Source organism: Muscardinus avellanarius, assembly GCF_963383645.1.
Source record: "Muscardinus avellanarius genome assembly, chromosome: 14".
Classification (NCBI taxonomy): Eukaryota; Metazoa; Chordata; class Mammalia; order Rodentia; family Gliridae; genus Muscardinus; species Muscardinus avellanarius.
In genome coordinates, this window is record NC_137800.1 from 45,570,583 (window position 1) to 45,595,833 (window position 25,251).

Sequence of the window (25,251 nt, forward strand, 5' to 3'; positions counted from 1 at the left end):
GAGGTACAGTTACTAGATATAGGTATGCAAAACATAATACCAGAAAAATGAAGAAAAGAAAAATATAAACTGTGAGCTGACTGGTGGAAGTTTCTTCTTTATCTGGTCCGAATTTGAATTCCTCATCTTAGAGAGACTTAAATTTTAAATTTATACTATATTAGCCAGTGTTCCTTCAGTTTTATTTTTTTTTCCCCTACATTTCCTACAGATTTCAAAGCATTACTTAAGAGCAGGGCTACATGAGGGCCCAGTCAAGTCAAAACTAAACACAAATGTCCTATGGTTTCTAGATTAAACTGATTAAACTTCCTGGTTTGTTTTTCCCTCTGGTTGTCTGTACTTAGGAACAATATAAACTTTTCCATAGCCTTATCTTGGACTTTATCCTCCAAACCTTAAATATTTTAATAGCATGAACACTTATAATAATGACCGTTTTTTTTTTTTTAATACAGAACTGAAGTAAATATGAGCCAAGTATAGTGGGGCATTCCTGTAATCACAGTACTTGGGAGGCTGAGACAGGAGGATCACAGGCGTAAGAACAGCCTCAGCAAATAGTGAGACGCTCAGCAACCTAGCAAGGCCCTGTTTCAAAATAAAAATAAAATAGGACTGCGAGTGTAGCTCAGAAGTAGAATGCCTCTGGGTTAAACCCCAGTACCCTCCACACACACAGAGAAACATGAAAGGCCAATGTCTTAGAATCTGTGTGATAATAGAGTCAACATTCATATTAGAAAGTATTACACTACCTTTACAAAATCGAGTTTTTGTGACTATTCTTATCATCACTACTAACATTAGCTTTGATAATGTAAAAACGAGGAAGTAAGACACTAGGGATTATTGTGAATAATATGGAAGTTCACATATTAAAATGCTACTGGTAATTATTTCCAGTAACCCTAGTTCCCTAGTTCTGGAACTTTTTAATAATAACACAACAACAGAGGATAACTAACAATGATTTTATTTATTAATTTATTTATTTATTTATTTTTGGTGATACTGGGGTTCCTGGAAATCCTTCTCCGGGCTACACTCCCAGACCTATTTTATATCTTTATTTGGAAACAGGGTCTCTTAAGCCAGTGAGGCTGGCATTGAACCAGAGCGATCCTCCTGTCTCCGCCTCCCAAGCACGGGGATCACAAGCGTCCGCCACCATGCCTGGCAGCAATGATTTTAAAATGAGAAAAAAATCTTTTTAGGACATAAGTAACATAGCAGTGTAATACAACTCCATCTACAAATATTACAGCGTATTTCAAGAATCCATGACATATGAGTCAAGAGATGTAATGACATAACACCCACTACCCCAACATCCAACAGAAGAACTAGAATATTGTCTTTCCGTTTAAGCCACCCAAGTGCCATTCCCAATTTGTTTCCCTCATTGCCTCAGAAGAAATCACAAACTTGATCGCCAAATTTATCCTTCCTTTCTATTGTATTAATTTTTAATCATATATCACTTTCATTTTAATCTTGATATATTACTCAACACTGTTTCAAAGATCTATACTGTTGCTTGCAGCTCTATCTCCCTTGATTTTCACTGCTGTGTAACATTTTGCTGTTTGAATGTTCTTTTTCTGTTTTGTGTTTTATGGCGCTGGGGATTGAACCCAGGGGCATTCTACCTCTGAGCTATACCCTCCTTCTTTTTTTATTTTTTATTTTGAAACAGGGCCTTGCCAGGTTGCTGAGAGTCTTACTACATTGTGGGAGCTCTCCTTGACCTGCAGTCCTGTCTCTAAGCCTCCCAAATACTAGGATTACAGGTGTGCACAGGAGGTACTGTTTTTAAAGATCTGTTGTGCACATGTGCAAGAGTTTGCTGAGAATACAATGCAAACCTCAGAGAAGAGTTGCAGGGTCAGAGCATCCTCAATATTCTGCTTTAAAATAATTGTAAAATTGTTTTCTTGAGGGGTTGTATCAATATCCCCTCGTGCCAGCAATTTATAAGCATTCTTATCATTGAAAACTTGGTGTTCTAAATTGCAAGCTTAGTGTATGTAAAAATAGTAGCTAATAATAATCACAGTTTGTGTTTTTCTGATTACTAATGAGTTTAAGCATTTTTCGGTATGTTTATTTACCACTTGTTTTCTGTGCCTGCTTATCTGTTTTTTCTAATTTTATTGATTTATATTCTCTTTAAATATTAATTCCTTAGTTTTACATTCTTGGATTTGATTATTTTCTAAACTGGGTACTTAATTCATTTTTAGCATTTCTTTTCTGCTAAGCAATGAAGCTTATATATTTCATCAAATACTGGCTTCCATGATGTCTCACAAATTAAACATGCAGTACTTCTATTCTCATTCTGTATTTTAATTTTTCAGTCTGATTTCTTTTCCCTTCCTGAGGTATTTAGTAGTATTTCAAATTATAAATAAAAGCATTTGTCATTGATAGTGTTGCTATTGATATCTGATTTTATTACAGTTTGGTCAGAGAATGTGAGTATTCTAATTATCTATACATACCCAAAAATCTATCTTAAGAAGTGCTTTAAAATAGTAATCAGTTGCCGGGCGTGGTTGCGCACGCTTGTAATCCCTGTGCTTGGGAGGCAGAGACAGGAGGATTGCGCAGGTTCGAAGCCAGCCGCAGGCGCTGGCTTAGGAGACCCTGTTTCCAAATAAAAATGTAAAACTAGGTCTGGGAGTGTAGCCCGGAGTTAAAAGGGCTTCCAGGAACCCCAGTACCACCACAAAAAAAAAAAAAATAGTAATCAGTTATTTGCTCATGGATCAGCCCTGACGGACACAGATGAAGAGTTCTCTCCCAGTGTCTTTATTAGTCATGGTTCTTCAGAGAAAGAGGGAGTAGATGGAGAGGGGGAATATACTAGGGGAAGTGGATGACTTGCTTATAGAGGTCGAGAAATCCCACAGGCTATCCTCTTGCAAGCTGGAGAATGTGGGAAGCTGAAAGCATTACCCAGCCCAAGTCCAAATGCCTTAAAACTAGGGGAGCCCACAGGCCTGAGAATGGGGGTGAGCTACCTGGTCAACCCAATACCTGCTCAAGTGAACACTAACCTGCCCTTCACAGGGTGTCTCTGGCAGTTGAGTCAGATGGTATTGGGGTTAGAGTCTCTCAAAGACTTCTCCATTCACATGTGCTTGGGTTGGGAAAACCCAATCAGTGATAGCGTGACTTCTCTGGTCTCTTAACATCAGAGCCTCTGGGTAGCCAAACTTCTTATTCGGTATCTGAAGATTCCAGAGTGATTATACCAAGAAAAACTCTCTGAAGCCACCTGATCTTTTCTAATTTACCTTGGAGGCAAAGCAGAATTATTTATACCACATTCTGTTCATTGAAAGTCACAAAGGACCCACCTGGGTTCAGAAGGAGGTGACATTATTCCAACTTTTGATAAAAGGATTGCTGAAGATTTTGTGGACATGTTAAAAAAAACATCATAGTTATCAGTATGATAACACCTATTTGAAATGTGTCAAGATCGGCTTTACCACTTAGTATATGATCAGTGATTTTATTTTGATTTCTTTGGGGTGTGTGTATGTGTGTGTGTGTGTTACTGGAGGTTGAATCCAGAGGCATTCTACCTCTAAATTACACTCCCAGCCCACTTTTATTTATTTATTTTAATTTTTGAAATAGGGCTTCCTTGGTAAATGAGAGAGTCTCACGACTTGCTGAGGCTATCTCAAACCTGCAATCCTTCTGTCTCAGCCTCCCACATACTGGGATTACAGGCATGTACCACTAGGCCTGGCTTTGATTTGTTCTTAATATTGCAGCAGTAGGAGCATGTATGTCCTAATTGATGGGTATAGATATCAATGTGTGCAGATCATTAAAACTTTTCTGTCTGACATTGTCTGTTCCAGTGCTCTAGAAATGTCAGAAATGTGTTGAAATCTCCCCTCAATGTGCTATTTTTTTATTTCTGCTAAATTTTGCTTAGTAAATGTTGAAGCTATTTTACTATAGGTACATAGGTTCAAAGTAGTTTTATTTTATTGATAAGTGAACATTTTAGTGTTTTGAAGTAACTTCCTTCATCATACTATTTCTGTCATATAGCTATCCTAATTTTCTTTTTTTAGAATATGTCTGATGTGATTTTTTTCTTTTTCTTTTCAAATTTTCCATATTTTTATGTAGTTCAAGTAAATAATATTTATAGCTAGACGCTTATTTCTGTTTCTATCGGAGATTCCGACATCTGTAGTATTTGGTGGGCTTTCCTAATCTTTTACTTTGTTTTTGTTTATATGTTCACTTTTTAACCTATCAAAATGATGAGAACAATCTGTAGGGAAATGGTTGTTTTTTCATCAACAGAATGTTCAAGAGGGATCCAGTCTAATCTTTTCTCTGCTAAGTCCTCAAATGTTGGTGTTTCACAATTCACCAATCTTGTTGCCCCATGAGTGGTTGAACCCAGGGACATTTTACCTGAGCTACACCCCCAGCCCTATTTTATGTTTTATTTGGAAACAGTCTCACTAAATTGCAGAAGACCTCATTAAGTTTTTGAGGCTGGCTGTGAACCCACAATCCTCCTGTCTCAGCCTCTCAATTGCTAGAATTACAAGCCATCACACCCGGCCCAGATCTGCTTTTAAAAATGTGCAATTTGTTGTTTTTCAATTTTCCCAAATTACAGTTTAATTCAACTGAATCAAAAAGAGATAATTGAGTGTGTTAGTTACACATGAAAAGCCAAGCTTGGGGATCACTTGCAGCTCTGCTCTCCTATTGACTATTAAAGTGAGTTAATGATCTGGACAATGATGATCTGGTGTTCCTGGAAATAACACTATAATAGCCAACATGCTATAGTTAGCAGCTAAAAAAGGGAACTATTTATTGTTTTTCAGGCATTTGCCCAACCTGCCCTCAGTATCTTTATTTTAGGACCAATCCACCATAAAGAAAGAACAACATATCACAGTTCAAATAAACATAAAGGACCTCCTATGTGGAAACAAACTCATGAGTGATCCCACTCATGTTTTAAAAATTATGGAGGACAGTTTTATTTCATAGATGCTTTAGAATGATATCTAGAAATTTACTTTAAAAATCATAGTTTAGGCTGGGCATGGTGGCGCACGCTTGTAATCCCAGTACTTGGGAGGCTGAGACAGAAGAATCACTGTTCACTAATAGCCTCAGCTACTCAGTGAGGCTGCAACTTAGTGAGACCTTGTTTCAAAATAAAGAATAAAAAATAGGGCTAGGGGTGTCACTCAGAAGTAGAATGTCCCTTTGTTCCATCTCCAGTACCACACACACAAAAAAATCATTGTTAAGTGGTAACCACATAAATGGCTCTTTTAAACAATGTGGTAGAAAGCAAAATAAAAATCTTTATACCTACAGAGTAAATGAAATTATACTTAGTTCTTGAAAAACTTACAGATGTCCCAGGATTTATTTACTAGTAGGTAGATATACACATGCACACACACATGTGCATACTGCATTTATGGAAAATTTGAAAATCAAAGTCTCTAAATAGCTGGCGTGGTGGTGCACGCTTGTAATTCCAGCATTCAGAGGCGGAAACAGGAGGATCCCGATTCTAGGACAGCCTTAGCTAATTAGTAAGGCCCCTTGCAACTCAGTGAGACCCTGTTTCAAAATAAAAGAATAAAAATAGGGCAGGGGGTGTGGCTCGGAGGTCAAATGCCCCTGGGTTCCATCCCCAGACCCGCAAAAAAAAAAAAAAAAAAAAAAAGAATTAAAAAAAAAAATAGGGCTGGAGTATAGCTTGGAGAAAGAATGTCCCAGATTCTATCCCCAGTACCACACACACACACACACACACACACATCTCTAAATAATTTAGTGCCCCTAGAACTTCAGTTTATATTCTAGTAGCTTTTTCTTAGCAGGTCTTATGGGAATCTGGAAGACATGAAAGACAGCTAGAAGTGTTGACTACAAATAGTGTATATAAGTTAAAATAAATTCAAGCTGGGCGTGGTGGCACACGCTTGTAATCCCAGCATTCAGGAGGCTGAGACCAGAGGATCGCGGTTCGCCGACAGCCTCAGCTACTTAGTGAGGCCCTTCGCAACTCAGTGAGACCCTGTTTCAAAATAAAGAATAAAAAATAGGGCAGGGGGTGTAGTTCGGAGGTCAAATGCCCCTGGGTTCCATCCTCAGACCCTCAAAACATAAAGAAATAAAGAAATAATAAATAAATAAATTCAAAAACACTAAATGACTTTGATTTGTAAATTTATTTTGTGTCTTAGCATTTCTGGCTTCAAACTATATAGAGAAAAGCACTTAAAACTCTTAGTTAATAATTAATAAGAAAACATAACTAAGACCTTTGAATTTTCTTTGAAGCTTGTTAATTTTTTTTAAATCATGAATTAACCAGCTTAAAAAACAGACAACAAACTAGTATAAATACTTTTGTAATGAGGGACAAATAGTTAATACCCTTAATCTATTCATGGTTTCTCTCAGTAATAAAAGAAACTCAATAATAAAAGAAACTTTCATTTAAAGAAGCTCTAGAAATAAATATATGAGTATAATATATATATATATATATATATATATATATATATATATATATATATACACACTTATGAAAGTGGTTTAAAACATGAAAATATCCAAGCAGCCAGGGGGAAAAAAAGAGCAAATACTGCATGGTTTCACAAATATGAAAGTATCTTTTCATATATATGAAGTACCTAGAATGGTCAAATTCCTAAATACAAAAAGTAGAATAGTTGTTATCAGGATCTCAAAGAAGTAAATAAAGCGGTTTTTCCTGAGTTCAATCCATAGTACACCCCCAAAAAATAGAGTTCTTATTAACAAGATACTACAGAGTTTTATTTTGAGATGATGAAAAGGTTCTGGAAATGGATGCTGTTCATGGCCACACAATAATGTGAATGTACTTAATGCTACCGAACTCTCCACTTAAAAATGGATAAGATAGTAAATTTTATGTTATATGTATATATAATATATATTTTTTTGTTTGTTTGTTTTTGCGGGTCTCGGGATGGAAACCTGGGCATTTGACTTCAAGCTATACCCCTGCCCTATTTTTAATTCTTTATTTTGAAACAGGGTCTCCCTAAGAGTTATGGAGGACTTCACTAAGTAGCTGAGGCTGTCTGTGAACTGAAATAATCTGGTCTCAGCCTCCTGGATGCTGGGATTACAAGCATGCTCCACCATGCCCCGCTATGGTGTGTGTGTGTGTGTGTGTGTGTGTGTGTGTGTGTGTGTGTGTGTGTGTAGCTTTTTGTTTTTTGCAGTACCGGGGACAGAACCCAGGGGCATTCTACCTCCAAGCTACACCATGAGCACTATTTTTTAGTCTTTATTTTGAAACAGGGTCTCACTGAGTTGCAAAGGGCCTAAGTAGCTGAGACTAGCCGTAAACCAAATTCCTCCTGTCTCCGCCTCCCGAATGCTGAGATTACAAGCGTGCACCACCACTCCAGGCTTGTGTGTGTGTGTGTGTGTGTGTGTGTGTTGGTGGTACTGGGGTTCCTGGAAGCCCTTCTACCTTAGGGCTACACTCCCAGACCTATTTTATATTTTTTATTTGGAAACAGGGTATCTTAACCCAGCGCAGCAGGCTTCGAACCTGAGCGATCCTCCTCTCTCCGCCTCCCAAGCGCAGGTATTACAAGCGTGCGCCACCACGCCCGGCCCAGCTTGTATATTTTAATACAATAAAGAATCTAACAAATTTAGTGTTCAAACAAATGCAAATAATAATGAAGTATGTGCGTTTTGTTTATCAAATTACCAGTAGAAATTGAAATGGCAGTGCTGGCAGTACTGAATGTGAAGGGAAATGAAGACATTCAAAACCTGTGAAAATGTGGAAAAGGAATAAACATTCTGGATGACAGTTTAGAAATGTATAACAAATGTCCAAATGCCCTTTGATTTCTCAGAGTCAGTAAATTTGCCTAAGGAAATTATTCTATTCTTTTCTTATTTTATTTATTTATTTATTTATTTATTTATACTAGGGACGAAACCCAGGAGCATTCTTCCTCTGAGCCATACCCTCAGCCTTATTTTACTTTTTATTTTGAAACAGGATATCACTAAATTGCTGAGGTTGGCCTTGGACCTGAAATTTTCCAGTCTCAGCCTCCCAAGAACTGGTATTACAGGCATATGCCACCATGTCTGGCTACCATTTTTGTTCTTTAAAAATATATTCTGCAAATCTCTTCATTAAAGAAGAACATGGTGAAAAAAAATAAAAGCTCAACTTTGGTTCACTAATTCATGGTGTGTCCATAGAATGAAATATGATGACAAACTAGTATGCCAAATTTTGTCTGACTGGGAGGCTAGAAGCACAAATGTAATACATCTACAATTATCTCTGGCATTCTGATTATGATATTTTAGTTTTTTATATTTTTTCATATTTCTATACTCTTTATAGTGACAAGTATATATAACAAAATTTAAATAAGAGAAGAGATTAAATATTCTTAGTACTTATAAAATTCTATTGGCTGGTCTCAGCTCTCAAAGAATTATATGCTACAAGCTGGAAAAGAAACGATAAATTTAAAGACAAGAGCAAAATAAAGAATCCTAGCATTCCCTTTAAATTGGTTAATTCAGTGGCAGAAGAGCCTAGTTGTTTTCATGGAGTTGGAAATGATCACAGTTCTTTTCCTGATTTTCACTTGTTTGATTTTTGTATATTCAGGGGCCACATAAAAGAACTCGAGTAGTCACTGGCAAAGATCAAATGGAAGTCGTGGGTGTGGTGGGAGCAGAAGTGGCTGTCAGCACTTCTGGGTTCACGTCTTCTCTGCCATTTTTAGCAGTGAGGCCTTGGGCTAACCACCACCTAAGCCTTTTGATGAACTAGACTTTAAAAGAAAATTCTACTGTAAATATGATAAATCACTCAATTGACTTACCAAATCTGGATTGAGAATTTAGTTATGTTCAAAATCCCCACTGGACTCCAGTACAGAAGCATATCTATTCCTGCTTCTGACCAAGAGCTGTCCCTCCAAGCCCCTTCTTGCATTCCTTTCCGTTTCCTCCAACACACTGCCTTTTCTAAGGGTTCGTAAATATTTGTTGAATGATGAAATACCCTATGTTAGGCTGATTCATATTTAGGATTTCAGTGATTATCCAAAAGGTAGATATATATCTTATCATATTTATTATTCTCTCTCTCCTTCCCCCTTTCCTCGGTTATTAAAAAGATTGGTGGGGACCTAGCATGGTGGCACAGTCCTGTCATTCCAGCAACTTGAAAGGCTGAGGCAGGAAGACTGCAAGATCTAGGCCAGGTTGGGCAACTTAGTAAGACCCTGTCCCCAAATAAAATGTTAAAAAGGGCTCGGGATGTAGCTTAGTGGTAGAAAGCTTGCCTAGCATGTGGGGACTCTGGGCATGATCCCCAGTATTGCAAAAAACAAAAAATTGCTAGAAGATTGAATTTGCCTTTCATATGTGTTGAACTTGAATTTTTCAAACATTGTAGTCAACAGAAGAATTACGGCAGGTAAAATTAAAAGGGGATGAATTTATTACACTGCCTACGCCTTTTACTCCTTTCTCCATCTTATACCCATAGTTTTTGGGTTTTGAGGTTTTTGTTTTGTTTTGTTTTGTTGCCAAGGGTTGAACCCAGGACAGTCCACCTCCTAGATATACCACCAATCCTTTTTATTTTTTATTTTAAAACAGGGTCTTACCAAGTTGCTGAGGTTGGCCTAGAACCTGAGATCCTCCTGTCTCCCAAGTACTGAGATTACAGGTATGTGCCACTGCCCCCAATTTCCAGAAAAATTCTGGAAAGGCCAAATATTTTTATCCTTTTTTAGGTAGGATAAAGAGTAGGGAAGAACCCAGAGTTGGGTCACTGAATCTTAAAAATAAGTAAATGCTTTAAAGACAAGCAATTCAGTTTCAAATTTAATTATTTTCCTTAATTGAATATTGTTTACCATTATTTTCCAAACTTTTTGTCATTTTTCCTTTGAGCACTACAAATCAAAATTATTTCACAATGTTCCATTGAACACAAATTATATTACAACATTTTCCAAACGCAGAGGAGTCTTTTAGTTCCTAGGGGAGAAAAAGAAATTTCCAAAGAGATGGTTTGGCTCATATCACTAGAACAGAGGTTTAAACGAGTTGCCCCAAAGCTAAATGAAGTCCAAAGTTGAAATGACTTGGTATGAACTTGGATTTTTCTAAACTACTTTCCAGCATCTAAAAATTGGGAGCTTTGGTATAAAAATACAGAAACGGGGCTGGTGGGATGGCCCAGTACTGTAGCACTCAGTGGACATGTGAACGGCCCTGGATTCCTTCATCAGCACAGCAAAAACAAAAAACGTAGAAATATAGAGGCTGCATTGGAGGAATCGCTTCCACTACCATTATGTATGTGTGGGAAAAAACCAATGGCAGGCTCTACCCTGTATGGGGAAGAGAGGAGTGGAGAGAGAGCCAGGGGAAAGCCCAGCAAGGGCTGTGTGTATGTATGTCACCATCACTATAAACAACTTATGATCTGAGACTACACTGCACCAATAAAATTTAAAAAATTAAAACAATAAAAAGGGGCTGCTGGAAAATCTTTAAACCGGTACACTGGGTGTGTTGTGTTAATACATACCAACAAACAAACGTCTGGCCCACAGCTGTCTTCTTAGAGGGGATCTGGGCTCCTCAGTGCTCACTCCCCACTGTGGCTTGCCTGATTCACCTGCTGGACCACAGGACTGAGCACCTGTAGACACTTAAAGTTTTGTTATTTGACACATTATGATGTAATAAATACAAGGGGGTGACTTTGAATAATATCCATAACATCTCAGTTCAATCATCTATAGAGAGTATGAACCAAAACATAGTAGAAGGTAGCCCTCCACAGAACTCAGCCCTTTGCCACACAGTCTCAGAGCTAATGATATGATTTTTCTTTCTTTGGAAATACTGCAGTTGAATGTGGGAAAAAAAAAAATTCCAAGCCGGATGTGGTGGCGCACGCTGGTCATCCCAGCATTCGGGAGGCTGAGACCAGAGGATGGAGGTTGGCAGACAGCCTCGGCTACATAGGGCCTTTGCAACTCAATGAGACTCCGTTTCAAAATAAAGAATAAGAAATAGGGCAGGGGTGTAGCTCAGAGGAAGAATGTGAATGCCCCTGGGTTCCATTCCCAGTACCACACACACAAAAAATCCAAATAGAGATGTCAAGCCTCCAAGCATCTGATGCTCAAACTAAGGAAGCAAAAAGTACATGTCTCTGTGTAGCAAGGGAAGGAGGGAAAGAAAGAGGGGATGAGAAGGGAGGGAGGACCATCTAAAAGAAATAATTAAGGACAACAACTACCATAACCTGTGCGCTTTTAGATGGACTTTTATTCCTGTGTGTTGAAGAGCTTCGGGGACCATGACTGCTGGTGGGAAATGGGCCACATTGCAGAGGTGACTCCTGCTTCTCTCCCATAGTCCAGTGTTTTCAAACTGTACTTTCTGCTGTCTGGAAAAGGCAGATGAAAACATCAGGGATAAGGTAAAGGCTCAGTGAAGAGGAAGGAGTCTGAACTGGCCTGGGAACCCTCTTTCATCCCATAGACGCCAGTGTTTGTCCACAGCCTTAATGATTTTTCCACTCTTTCCTTCCCCCAGTTTTGCAAAGGTTAAAGTCAACATCTTGTTCTGCTCTTCTTCTGGAAATTGCTAAAATAGGGAGTTTGATGTTCTAATTTGAGGAGCCCATTTCACAGGACAGTCAGCCCTCCATCTCCACAGCTTCCTGAGCCACAGATACAACCTGATACACTGATTGAGAATATTCAGAAAAAAATAATTGCATCCGTTCTGAACATACACAGACTCCTTTTTCTTGTAGTTGTTTCCTATACAATCCAGTATAACAGCCATTTCTACAGCATTTGTGTTGAATTAGATTTGTAGTCTAGAGGTGATGTGAAGTATGTGGGAGGATGTGCATAAGTTATATGCAAATTCTCTGCCATTCTACCTAACGGACTTGAGCATTCAACAGTTTTGGAATACTAGGATTCCAAAGGGATAAAGATTAGGATAGGAAGGGGGTGGTGAAACCAGTCCAATGAGGTAAAACTGTATATAATAATGCTTAACACTATCAAGTGTTTATTATATGCTAAGTACTTATGTGCATTATCTTATCCAATCCTCATATAAACCTCATGAAATATGTAGCATTACAACCTCCTTCTTTTGTTGTTTGTTGTTGTTACTGGGCATTGAGCCCATGGACAGTCTACCTTGGAACTATACTCCTGAGCCTTTTTATATTTATTTTGAAACAGGGCCTCAGTAACTTGCTGAGGCTGGCCTCAACTTGAGATCCTCCCTGTCTCAGCCTCCTAAGTGCTGAGATTATGGGCATGTGCCACCATGCCCAGCTTAGAACTTCCTTTTTTAAAAAATAAAGAAATCATGGTTTCCCAGGGCTAAATAAGGTGCTCATTATGAAGCTCGTAAGTGGCCCACTCCAGAAGTCCTCCTTCAGCCATTATTCTGCAAGTGTAGCTGCCTTCAAAATGCAGCATAGCCATTTATAATAGGAGTGAGAACTAAAACTTTAAAAATTGGAGTTTGGCTCTTGGTCGCTGGCTTTGTCACTAGACCAAGGAATGAAAGAAGAAAAAGATTCAGTGGAGGCCAAATGCAAACCAATGCATTGCCAAGAAAAATGTTTAGGGACTTATTAGTGTTGTTAGATTATGGGCAAACCGCACAATACAAACCTCCAGAGAGATGTAATGAAATTAGGAAGATCTGGAAAGCATGCATCAATAATCAAGGAGAAGGGAATGGGGCTTGAGAAAGGAGAGACAAAAAGGCTAGCATGTTTTATCTGGAAGGATAAATGCTGACTGGGGGTGGGTGGATCAGGGGTGCAGACTCTAGAAACCTGATTTTAATACAGCTGCACCCATTAAAGTTCTTGTACGAAGTAAGCATTTATTATTCTAAAAATCTGCATACCTAGAGAGATGTCTAAAATGTCTATATTTTTAAGGTTTGAAAGTTTAGTAAGAGAATTTCATAGGCTATGGAGGTTTGTGTTTTTAAGCTTGAAGTTTATGCTGTGGCCTGAGTGTGATCTTCTCAAAATGTAAAGCTGACCGGCCGGGATGCTTTCTTGCATTAAAATGGATCTTCATTGTTTACCATTGTTAAGAAATTTAAAAATCCTTAACATAGGCATGCAGGGAATTGAGTTTTTGCCCTACTTCCCCAGCCTCCTCTTCACTGTTGCACCTTCTTGCTGGCAGCTGTGGGCTGGTGGTTGGACAGTTCCTCTGCCTACAATCCTGAGAGCAGCTCCACTGGGCCAGGTCAGGTGTCCACTTCTTGTTTTAATACTGCCCCTTGTTTTAATACGCCCTGGTTGTTTCTCCAACCAAATTGTAAGCTCTTAGCAGGCAAAGCCTTAGATTCCTTTTGTGTCCCCAACAGTTGCAAGTAGATAAAAACCCTGAAAAGAACAGTATCTTTTGAATGGAGGAACCCATGCTTTGTAGAAATAAAGTCTAGTTTAGGTAAGTTAACTGGTTTTGTTAATTGGAGGAGTTAGCGTTTTTTGTTTTATTGACAATACAGGGGTGGGAGCGTCTTGTGTTTGTAAACTATGGCATGAGATCAATACATTTTAACCTATATGATTAAGACAATGAATCTCCTGTTTGTATTTAAGTTTAAGAACAAACTCTCTCCTCAACTCGTCTACCACCTGCTTTATATGTCTCACCTAGCACACCCTTTATGGTATTTATTTTATCATTTATCTTTTTTTTTTTTCTCATTGTACATCTTCCCCACTAGCAATCAAACAAGGAGAAAAGACATGCTGGTCTCTTCTCACTGCTTTATCCCCGTAGCCTAGAAGAAGAGCACCTGGTGCATAGCAAATGCTCTTATACAGTCATTGAATGAACGAGTTCAGGCTAGTAGTTTTTCCTTGCTCAGAATTAACAGGCAGAAAGCATGGGTTTCCTCTAAAGTAAATTTTCATAAAATCCTAGTCTAGATTTTTTAAAAATTTTACAATGATTTGTGTTCTGTTGTGATTTTTTTTTAAATGAGGCTTCCTATGTGAGGAGCTACAGTGCTTCAGAACTGTCTGAGGGCTTTGAAACTCATGCAGATTCTAACCAATCCCAGAGTCTAGCCAGGCATTTTGGGCCAGAACTTTTTTCTTTCTTTCTTTGTTTTTGGTACTGGGATCGAACCCAGGGGCATTCTACATCCGAGCTACACCCGGAGCCCTATTTTTTATTCTTTATTTTGAAATAGAGTATCACTGAGTTGCAGAGGGCCCCACTAAGTAGCTGAGGCTGGCCGCGAACTCAGATCCTCCTGCCTCAGCTTCCCAGATGCTGCGCCACCACACCCGGCTGCCAGCACTTTTAACAGTATCTGGAAAGCCACAGCATTAGAATCCAAAGGACACAGTTTGAAAAACACTGGCTAAACCGGGCCTGGTAGCGCGCAGACTTGTAAGCCCCGCGCTTGGGAGGCTGATACAGGAGGATGTCACAGGTTCAAAACCAGCCTCAGCTACTGAGTGAGGCTCTCAGCAATTTAGGGAGACCCTGTTTCCAAATAAAATATAAAAATAGGCCTGGGAGTATAACCCGGAGGTATAGAGCCCCTAGGTTCCACCCCTAATACTACCAAAAAGAAAAGAAAAACACTGGCTATGTATCTCATTACAACAGCATAGTTTGTTTTGTTTTTTGTCGTAGTTTTGCTTTTTTTTTTTTTTTTGTAGTGGAGGTTGAACCCAGAGGCATTCTACCTCTGAACTCTACCCCCAAGCCCTATTATTTATTTATTTATTTAACTTCGAAGCAGGGTCTCCCTGGGCTGCTGCGCGTGGCCGGAGCTGTCGTCTAAGCCGCCGGCCTGCGGTCTCAGCCCACCCAGTCCGGGGCTCGCAGTCCACCCAGGCGGGCTGACCGCAGCGTTCGCTCTGCGGGGCGCCCCCTCCCGCCCATTTCGCAGATCCGAACACGCGGCTCCGTCCCGAACTTCCTGGCGTCTCCTCCTCGGCGGAAAAGGCTAGCGATGCCCACCAGAAGATGGAAGGAGGCGCGCGCCGCCCCGCCGGAGCCCGCGGCGACCCGGGGCGCATTCCAGCGCGGGGCGGGGCGGGGCGGGCGGGCGGGGGGCGGCGCCGCGCGGCCCCTCCCCTGGGCGGTGGACCGCGGTCTCTGCCGGCCCAGCCCGCGCGCCGAGCGGCAGCCCCGCCATGGCCGAGCGGCCCCGCAGCCCCGCGCCCTGAGCGCCGCGTCCCGGCCCCGGCACCTTCTGGGCTCCGGCCCGAGGCGGGAGCGGCGGCGGGGATGCGCTGAGCACCGAGGGCGCGGTCCTGCTGCCGCCGTGGGTCCGGGCGCCGGAGCCCCGCGGCCTCGCGCTGCCTCGACGTACCCGCCCCGCTGGATGTGCGGAGGGCAGCCTGACATCATGATCCTCACACGTAAGCTGGACCCCGTCCCCGCGCGGGCTGGCCGCCGCCCTGCACCCCGGGGTGCGCCTGCCGTCGGGGGCCCCTGGGACTCGCGAAGGAGTCGCCCGGGTTTCTTGGGCGTGGAGGGGGCGGTTTGAATTCGGGCAGGGGGCGACCTTCGGCCACACGTAGCCAGGCGCCACCGCCGGGCCCCCGGGTGCCATTCTCATGCTGAACCCCGAGTGCTGGCCTCTGGCTCCCAGGACTGCGGCGCCACCCCCTTTCTACTCTTTCTTGGGGGGTCGCCCCTGGGTCGCGGCTTGCTGTCCTCTGTTCACCTTTCAAGTCCAAAACCAGCGTAGACTCCCTAAGCGGTTAAGGGACGTTGAAGACTTTAGTGGCGCCTAGAAGTTGTTTTTTTTTTTTTTTCAACTGCTTGAGAGGATATTCCAAAAATATATAGTTTTAATTTCGAACCCCTTTTCTTTGAATGTTTTAAACGCCGGGAGTTAGCTGAGACTTGGAAAGGCTAGGTGTGGTGGCTGCGGTGTCGGAGGGTGTTGGCGCCCCTTCGCCAGCCCGGGGACCGCGCTTTTCCGCGGTGCGCCGGGCTGTCGGACCCGGCTGCTGAAATGCACCAGGAGATGCCCACATTTTCTGCTGCCCATGAGCCGCCCGCGGAGCTAGCTCCAGGCGGGAGAAAGGAAGGAAGCACCCTCCTGACTTGACTTTGCGATGGCCTCCTGGAACCTGGCCGACTCTGTGTCCGGGTCCTCACCTCCAACGTCGAGGGGTCAGCCTTTGGTCCTTGGGAAGGAGTTACACCCCAGCCACAGCAAACCCACCCTGCCGCTTGCAATTTTCAGCTTGTCTGCTCGTCTTTCCCGCGCACAGTCAGTGGTATGGCCGGCAGAGTGTGGATCCCCGAGCTGCAGCCTCCTGCCTGGGCCATCTAGGAAGTAACAAGACCCCACTGTGCCTCCTCCACCCGCAGCATGGGGGTAGTAATTGTATTGATTGCAGGGAGGTGGTGTGGGTCTGGCACCGGCGTCTAGCAAATTCTCAGTTTATGCGAATGGCTGTAAATGAAAACTCCTGCCTAAAGCCATTCATCTACTTTGTGGAGCTGGAAGACTATCCCAGGACCCTCTTCCCCATCCCCAGCCTTGCTTCCAAGAGTCTTTTAATGTCCCGCTGTCAGTAGATGGGTTCATTCTCAGGATTCGGGGGTTGTTTCCAGTGCTCACCGGGACTTTAGAGGAACACAGCCCAGGCATCACCATCCCTTACCAAAAGACTCATGAGGGTGGCATAGATGTCACATTTGAATAGAACAAAATCATATCTCTGGAGAAGTCAGAGTACCCAGCCTCGAGTTACTTTTTTCCCCCCTTCAAAATGTTTGCTGAAGGGATGAGAGAAAATAATAGCCCAACAGATGGCAGCGCACTGAATCTAAATCTCTCAGCAGCTCCAAGAGGTTGACTAAGTCAGAATCCATCTGGGCTGCAGGCCGCCCGCAGCAGAGATCATTTGCAGACCATAAGTGTTGAGTTAATGGAGGTACCCGGTGCCATCTTGGTATGCAGATTGTGGCAGATGGGGCGCCCTGGAAGCAAGGCTGCAGCCCCCCAACAGCAGAAATAAAGTCCTGGGGAATGAGTGTCAAATGGTTAGCAGATGTGTGTTCAGAAGTTATTTTGAGACATTTTCTGAGAAAATCTTGGCGATTGTGTGTATTAACTTTTATTGTGGCACGTCAGACTTACAGTGAGTCCTAAGCCTTGGTTGCACACTTTTTTCATTAACACTACTGTTCAGAGATTTTCAAACAAAGCACAGAAGGGTGACTTTCTCTCCCAGCTGTTTTAACAAGTTTGCTTTTGACAAAAATGGATTTTATTTCAATTCAGGGTGAAGACACCTCATACTAAACAGGATAGAAGCTCAAGAAGGGGTGAGGGAAACTGACTTGATTGCCCTGCTCCACAATTAGACAGTTAACCAACTGACTATCACTAATTGAAGGGAAGTCTAGGGTTCAAAGTGTGTGTGTGTGTGTGTGTGTGTGTGTGTGTGTGTGGCACTGGGGATTGAACCCAGAGGCATTCTACCTCTGAGCTAAGCCCCCAGCCCAATTTTATTTCTTATTTGGAAACAGTCTCACTAAGTAGCTTGGGCTGGCTTGGAACCTGCAGTCCTCCTGCCTCAGCCTTCCACATGCTGAGATTACAAGTGTGCGCCACCATGCCCAGCTTCAAATATTAATGTAGTGGACCAGTCACAGGATTTCCTATGGTTCTGGAGCAAAGGCAAGAGGCAGCTTGCCCTTCAACCTAAAGCCTTTGTTCTGTATCAAAGCTCAGAAAACAAAATTACCAAGCAGAGTTGAAGAGCATTTTCACATTAAGAGAGGTGTTTGGGTGCTTCTGGAAAAAGATACCAGATTAATGGGAAAATGTAGTATGACTGAATAAGCTATTACTGTGAAGTGAGCTTAAAGAGGTATATAATATGGACACTCTTGTTTGTAGAGCTAGTAGGGACTTAAAGGGGATGTTAGAGGACTCAGTGAGATGCCTTCAAATCAGAGGTTTGGTGAGGTTCCAAGAGGTGGTTCAAAATACAAAAATAAGTCCTTGGGTTTCCTTGGGTGTCCCCAAGGAGATTTTAAGCCATGACGCAATGTTTAAATGAGAGTGGTATTTTTATGACTTAGATGGGTAAATACGCAATTGAAAATATTCAGGGAAGGATGATTTGGTCCAGAATGGGGGCATCCAAAGTACAGTGAGTGAAGTGAATTGGACTTTTTTGTAGAGAGCCTTGTTCTGGACAGGATGGTCCAGTATTCTAAACACAAGTTTCTCATGCTTAACCCTCCTTCCTAGCAACAGGAAGACGGAAATGAGGCCATGAAAAAAAAAAAAAAATTCTGAAGGGCTCCAGACAATACTTTATCCGCCCTGCTATTCACCCTGGACAGCCAGAAGACCTGCAGAAGTAAAAATAACTTCAGATGTTTCCCCTTCCTCTCTGGATATTACCAAATCGGTAGACTGAATTCTTGGTGCTTTAGAAGATCATAGTAAAACCTGACAGAGTCATAGGACTGCATACAAACTCACATCATGCCAAGCCTGTTCTTGAAACTGTCAAGCAGACCTGGGGAGAAAGGTGATTTTCATTATTAGAGTTTTGCACGGTCTAGTGAGTAGAATAGTATGAGTTCAAGTCCAGTGGGAAAGAGCGAATTGCTTTTGTTTCTAAACTTAATTGTACCCTCTGTTTTTCTCAACATGCTCATTTTGAATAGCATGTGTCCCTGAAACTATTAATTTGAAGTTTGGGGGCTATGGTGCGAGGGACAACTATACAACATTTCAAGACATTAAGAAAAAGTTCCTTCCTGCAGAGGTCAATGTCAAGTTATAATGCCCAGTTGTAAACCATTAATGTTTACTCTGTCCTAAAATGCTGCCATTCTAAGTTCCTCTTTTCCAGAGCTGTAAAATTAGAAGGAAAATGCTTTTCTGGAACCAACTTTCTCAGGTACCTCTGATCATGTGACCATTGCATGTAGAATGCAATTTGAGTTTTTTTTTTTTTTTTTTTTAAGGAAGACAGTACTCTTTGCTTAAAATATGTTTTGTAGGAATGGGTTGTTGATATGAATTAGCACAGTCAGCGGTGTTTTCTTTCAGTTTCAAATTATAGCAGTCCTCCTTTATTCTTGGGGTATATATTTCAAGACCCCTAATGGATGCCTGAAACCATGGATAGTACCAAAATTCATATGTGTGTGTGTGTGTGTGTGTGTGTGTGTGTGCGCACGCGCAATATTTTTCCTATGCAAGCATACCTAAGATAAAGTTTAGTTTATATTTATAAACTAAATACACAGTAAGAGATTAACAACAACAATAATATAGGGCAATCATAGCCGGGCGTTGGGGCGCACGCTTGTAATCCCAGCACTTGGGAGGCTGAGACAGGAGGATCACGCACGCAGGTTCGAAGCCAGCCTCAGCTACTTAGTGAGGCTCTAAGCAACTTAGTGAGACCCTGTTTCCAAATAAAATATAAATGGGTCTGGGAGTATAGCCCGGAGGTAGAAAGCCTCTAGGTTCCACCCCCAGTACCACCAAAAAAATAAAAAATAATAATAATACAGGGCAATTATAACAATATACTTAAATGAAAGTTACCTAAGACTTAGGAAAGGCTTATTCGTGGAATTTTCCGTTTAATATTTTCAGGTCTCAGTTGATTGTGGTTAGCTAAAGTTGCAGATAAGGGGTGCTTCTGTAATGAGATTCAGTTAACCTAAAAGGAGTGGGGATCCCAGCTGAGAAGGGCTCACCCAGCCTATCAGCCTGGGGACCTTCGGACCTTTGGTTTTTGTTAAGGATTATCATGATCAATGATAAGGGACTTGGAGCCCTGCTGGGGCCCTTTAATTAGGTCTATCTGCCTTAACTCCCTCCCCCCAGGTATTTCCTCATTGCTATCATAATTAATAGCAGACAGGAAGAAAGCCCCATGTAGGTAACCTGTATATGTTTATAGACCTTTAGAAGCAGCAGTCAGACTTTTCTAAAATGGCACATGTGGGGCCTTCCAATTACTTTGTAGTTTCCTGAGGGGGAGGGGGCAGTGCTCATAGACTGAGAGCTATAATGTTGGGGTCCAGGAATGAAAGATTGGTGGGTTTTGCATCTGGTCTCCTAGTGAGTGAAGACATGAGGTTTTAATATTGGGCAAGTGTTTGGAAATAACAGTTTCTGAAAGTCTACATATTCTGTTGACTGTATTGAACGATGCTTTTTTCAGTGAAAGTATTTTAAAATCATATTGCTGAGGGAACCGTTGCTGCCAGATGCTAACTAAAAACATTTAAATGGCATCTTGAAAAATTGACGGCCCACAGGAAATAAAATTCTCGGATACTGTGAACCTTGCTAATGTGAGCGAACACTGTGACAATCAGTTTCTCCTCATCCTAGGTCCTTGGTCCCTATTCTCCTGTTACTGGGCTTCCTAGTGGACAGTGCGCTTTTTTCCTGGCACCTGTAATCCATTTGGTGGCCTTTTCAAGTCTCTTTCCCTCCCCCACTGGGAGAAGCACTCAGAAGCTAATTGAAGGCTGAGGTCAGTGAAGCTGAGCCCCAGATGCCTTCTCAGCCGCCTCCCATCCACATTTTGTTCTCTCCCCTGCCCCACCTCTGAGTGTCCTGCAGAGAGGACTGGATGTAGCTTCCTGAGGCTCCTCAGAAAGGCAGGCGCCTTCCTTCTCCTGCAGGAGTCTCTAAAGGATGTCTAGAGGACAAAAGTTTTCCACACCCTGAGGCTGTAGCACTTCCCAGGCTTTGCAGCACGGACACGGCGGAAGAAACTTCAGAGGCAAATGGCCTGTGACCCATCCTGGGCTGGACTACAGGCGTGCTGTGTCCCATGTCACACTCCAGTGACAAAATAGAAGATGCTGAAATCCTAAAATGATCTTTACTCCCCGAATCTGGAGAAACAAGGACTTATGCGATCCACACAACTCCCTTTTTCAAACTATATGGCCTGCTAAAGGAATTCTGTATTGTGCAAGTCATTCTATGGGAAATTCCAAAACTTTGCAAAGGAAGCCTGGAAAAAACAGTACCCTTTTCCTGATGAGGGGCAGCTGAGAGGCAGGGGAAGACAGAGGACAGAGATATGGGACTAGTCCAAGGTCGTCTTGAGCTTAATGGAGCCTCAGACCCTTCCTGCCTGCTGTGTGTAAACAAGACGGGGATAGCAACAAAATGAGGTTTGTTGTAAACCAAAGAGATACACCTGAATTCATTTCTGACCTTTTAGATCTTAGTTATTTGTGGAAGGCTGGGCATCCCAAGCAGTTTTAAAGAAAAATTTCTTAATTCATCTAGAAAACAGGCAGTCATATATTCTTATACTTTTTGGCACAAAACTGAGCATGTCAGGGGTTGGGGATATAGCTCCATGGTAGAGCCTAGTGTACCTCAGCCCTTGGATTCCATCCCCAGCAACAACAGAACAAAACAAAACAGTTGAGTATGTCAAACTGAATGCTATTTCTGAGGCTACACATAGGGAACGCTGAAGGTAGCTTCTTTCATGTTTTTATTTTCATTGAATTTTGGTAAAGCAATTTGTGATTACATTTATTTCTTAATTTTTTTTCTTTCATCAGAAGGAAGTAAAATAGGAGGAACACAATTTTTTAAATTTTTGTTTAAGATTTCTAGCTATCCCCCTTTTTACATGTAAGGTTTTTGAAGCACTACAATTTGTACAGTATATTATTTTCCTTCTGCCATAGCACAGAAGCGTTTAGGCAAAAGCTAAAGATGGGTAATCTACCTTGGTAGAATAAGCTTTGCTAAGAGATGTAAAAAAAAGAACACTGATATATATCAGTCTTTCATCATGGAGACACGATTTGTAAGGTATTTTGCCTTGAGTAATATGTTTTAAAAGGAAATAGATTATGTAATTTTAAAATATCTTCATTTTACAACAAATGAGGCTTAGAAAAATAGGGGTCCTTAAAAGTATGTTGCTTAGTTAATTTTCTATCTTCAGTTGTCTTCAGCTATGCAGTTATCACCTTTAAAGGGCTTAGTGTTATAGGAGCTATTTCAAGTATCTCAAACCATTTTTAAGTGCAATTTGAAATGTATGAATATTTGACATCAAATATTAGAAATGACCATATGTGTGTGGACTAAATAGGCACACACATGGGGAATGCAAAAATTTATTTTTATCCTGCCCTAAACGGAAATGAAGTAGAAAGATAGGATGAGATGGTATCCATTTCCTTACTTGTTTATTTTCATTTCACTTTGACCTCTTTGTGCTGGGAAATAGGTGCCCATTTTTGGTTGGGAGATATTTTCTGTTCCTGGAACAAGATGAGCACAAGGAGGCTAGAGTCTGACAAAGCCATGTCGCTTCCAGGCCCACCTGAATCCAGTCCCGCTGCCTGTGTGAGAGGAGGCCATGGGTTTTGATGTGAGCCACTTGGCCTTTTCCGGGTTCCTGTGGCAAAACAGTGCTTTGCAAATGCCTGTGTTAAGTGATCCCCATAGGCAATTTCAATTGATTTAATTTCTGCATGGCTGAAGTGTCACGTCGAGTACTTAATGCCAGGTAAAGGCTTGCAGAGTGTCTCCAGAGTTTTCCTTCTTTCAAAGCTAAACCGTTTATTAAGTTGTCATCACATACAGAGGGGAAAATGGGTCTTTTTTTTTCCCACTCTTTATTTCTAGGAATGTTCTTTATTAGAAAGCAGCATATGTGCCTCCAAACCTCAAGCAGGAGAGAGAAAAGAAGAAAAAAAAGTTAGCAAATTCCTCCAAACTTCTCTTTCTTAATAATACTGAGAAACTGTGGAGTGATGCAAAAGTGAGGGCACTATTGATAGGTGAGAAGTGCTCTAACCTGGAATGAGATATGGTTGGAGCTGGAGCTTAGGAAAATTTCCCAGACTCTAGACCAGTATCTTCATTTATAGAGAAATGATGCAAAGCTTCAGGACCCACCCAGGTCAGTGCTCTCTGGAAGCCCACATTCTGCTCTAACTGAACTGTGAATAGGAAAGATTTATAAGCAGAATAAAACTCTTGAGAATCTTCTGTGCCCTGAAGTCTTTTCCTATGGAGATTAAGTTTAGTTTGAGGGCTACACACACACACACACACACGTAAACACTTGTGGTTTTGTGTTCTCTATAATGAAACAAATCAAGAAATCGATCCTTTAAGAAGTAAGTCTGAAATTTTAGGTATAAACACTTTAATAAGCTTACAGAATTGAGGAACATTCAGAGTAGTTTCTAGTGATTCCATACTTTGATGGAAGAAGTGAGAAGGGGAAATAGATGTAAGGCGAGTATCAGAGTCAGAAGCTTAGGGAATATACAAAGCCTTTGACAATGCCATGATACAAAGATGAAGAAACTGGTCCAGAGAAATATTTTCTTGAGGCAACCTGACTACAGAATGGATTCTTCGTGGGATCTATTATAAGTAATATTTCCTGACCTGTTATAAGTAATATTTTGTCCCCTTCTGTGGTGGATTATCAGAAGTTTGGGATACCCACAATTCCTTCATAGACACTTGTGCTTCTCCAGGTCTCTACTTGACTTTGTGATCTACTTTACCAGGATTTCCTCTTCTACAGTCCAGTCTTACTTAAGAGATCATTGACCTTGCTTAAATAAAGGTGGGATGCAAACTGGTCAAGCAGTACCCTTATCCACCAGCAGGAAGAATCAACTTTTCCCACCTCTGAATTTAGACGTGACCCTATGTCACATCCCATACCCTATACAGAAGTTCTTAGTTTACTTTTTCTTTCCTAGAAAAAGTTATGCTTGAGAATAGTACATTTCAAACTGGTTCCTTGAGTAAGAAAACATTTTTAAATTTAGACTAGAAAAATGTCAGATTGCATCAATTGTGTTTTTTTAACTTCTTATAGTTTTACATAAATTTACATACATGTTTGTATATATACCTGAATCTGTACTTATATACACATATATGTGTGTGCCAGGTTGTACTATAAAATGTATTTCTTATTGTGGATCTTGACCAGAAAAAATAAAGACCACTTAACTAGAATCAATGGTTATTGAGAACCAGATCAATGGTTAATTTTTTTTCACCTACTATCTATTTATTGAGCAACTATTCTGCTAGAAGCTGGTATATAGGTGGTTGGAAGATGTCTGAGAATAAAACGGGTAAAGAAACTTTCCTTTGTGGAACTTACAAAGAGGAAGACAGAAAGTAAATATAAACATGTAGAAGAAGAGAAAATAAAGGAAGTAAGGGGCATAGAGGGTGGGAAGCGTCCAGTGTAGTGAGGGGGTCAGGCGGGAGGGTGGCAGGTGGTGATGAGATGTAGCGTGGAGCAGGACCTGTGGACTATTGGAATTTGGGCTTTCACCAATGAAGTGGGTGCTCTTTGGGACCGCCTATACTGGGTCACAAGGAACTTAACTAGCATGTGGACCTTAGAATGGCCCTTAGGAAACTAAGTAGGGGATAGAGGGCCATCCAAAACCCTGTGCTCAACTGTGAATTGCCTTTCCACTTGGCTTCCTGCTTCAAGGCAGGAACTTGGGTCTTAGATTGTCCAGGAATGCAGCTGGCAGCCGACCTAGTTCAGTAAATAAATATCAAAAGGAGCCAGGCATGGTGGTGCACACTTGTAATCCCAGTATTCGGGAGGCAGAGACTGGAGGATCATGGTTCGCGGGCAACCTCAGCTGCTTAGCAAGGCCCCTTTGCACCTCAGTGAGACCCTGTTTCAAAAAATAAAAAAGATTAAAAAATAGGGCTAGGGGTGTAGCTTGGAAGTAGGATGCCTGTGATTCTACCGGGGGTTCCATCCCCAATACCACATTAAAATAAATATATGTTGAGAGAAGAGAAGAATGATGCCTGATTTCCTTCACTTTAAATGCATGACTCAACTAGAATATACCTCACAGTAGATTTGGGTCAGCCACTGTTAGGCCACACAGCCTGAAATTCTGAATGTGTGGTTCACTAGTCTCCCAGAAAGCTTCCTAACATTTTTAAATCTTCAAAATAAGTGCCAGGAAATGTTTGGAATTTTTTAGGCACCTGTGGATAGGAATGCTACTAGTGCTGTCAAAATCTTTGTGATTAGACAATATTAGCATTTAATAAATATTAAGTATGCCATCAACTTAA

General features: G+C 41.4%; 1 protein-coding gene across 5 annotated transcripts in view; it reads left to right on the forward strand.

Annotated features, from left to right (window-relative positions):
- The window catches only part of DLC1 (DLC1 Rho GTPase activating protein), a gene marked incomplete at both ends in the record, with an annotated part of 393,015 nt that overhangs the window by 333,308 nt on the left and 34,456 nt on the right, over nucleotides 1–25,251 (forward strand). For 2 of the 5 annotated variants that reach the window (XM_080710068.1, XM_080710070.1), the window contains one exon: nucleotides 15,499–15,535. The exons of the other annotated variants lie outside the window; for them this stretch is intronic. In XM_080710068.1, coding sequence (XP_080566194.1) covers nucleotides 15,499–15,535 — 37 coding nt within the window. Of the gene's footprint in view, nucleotides 1–15,498; nucleotides 15,536–25,251 lie in introns of those variants that run through there. 5 annotated transcript variants of the gene reach the window in all.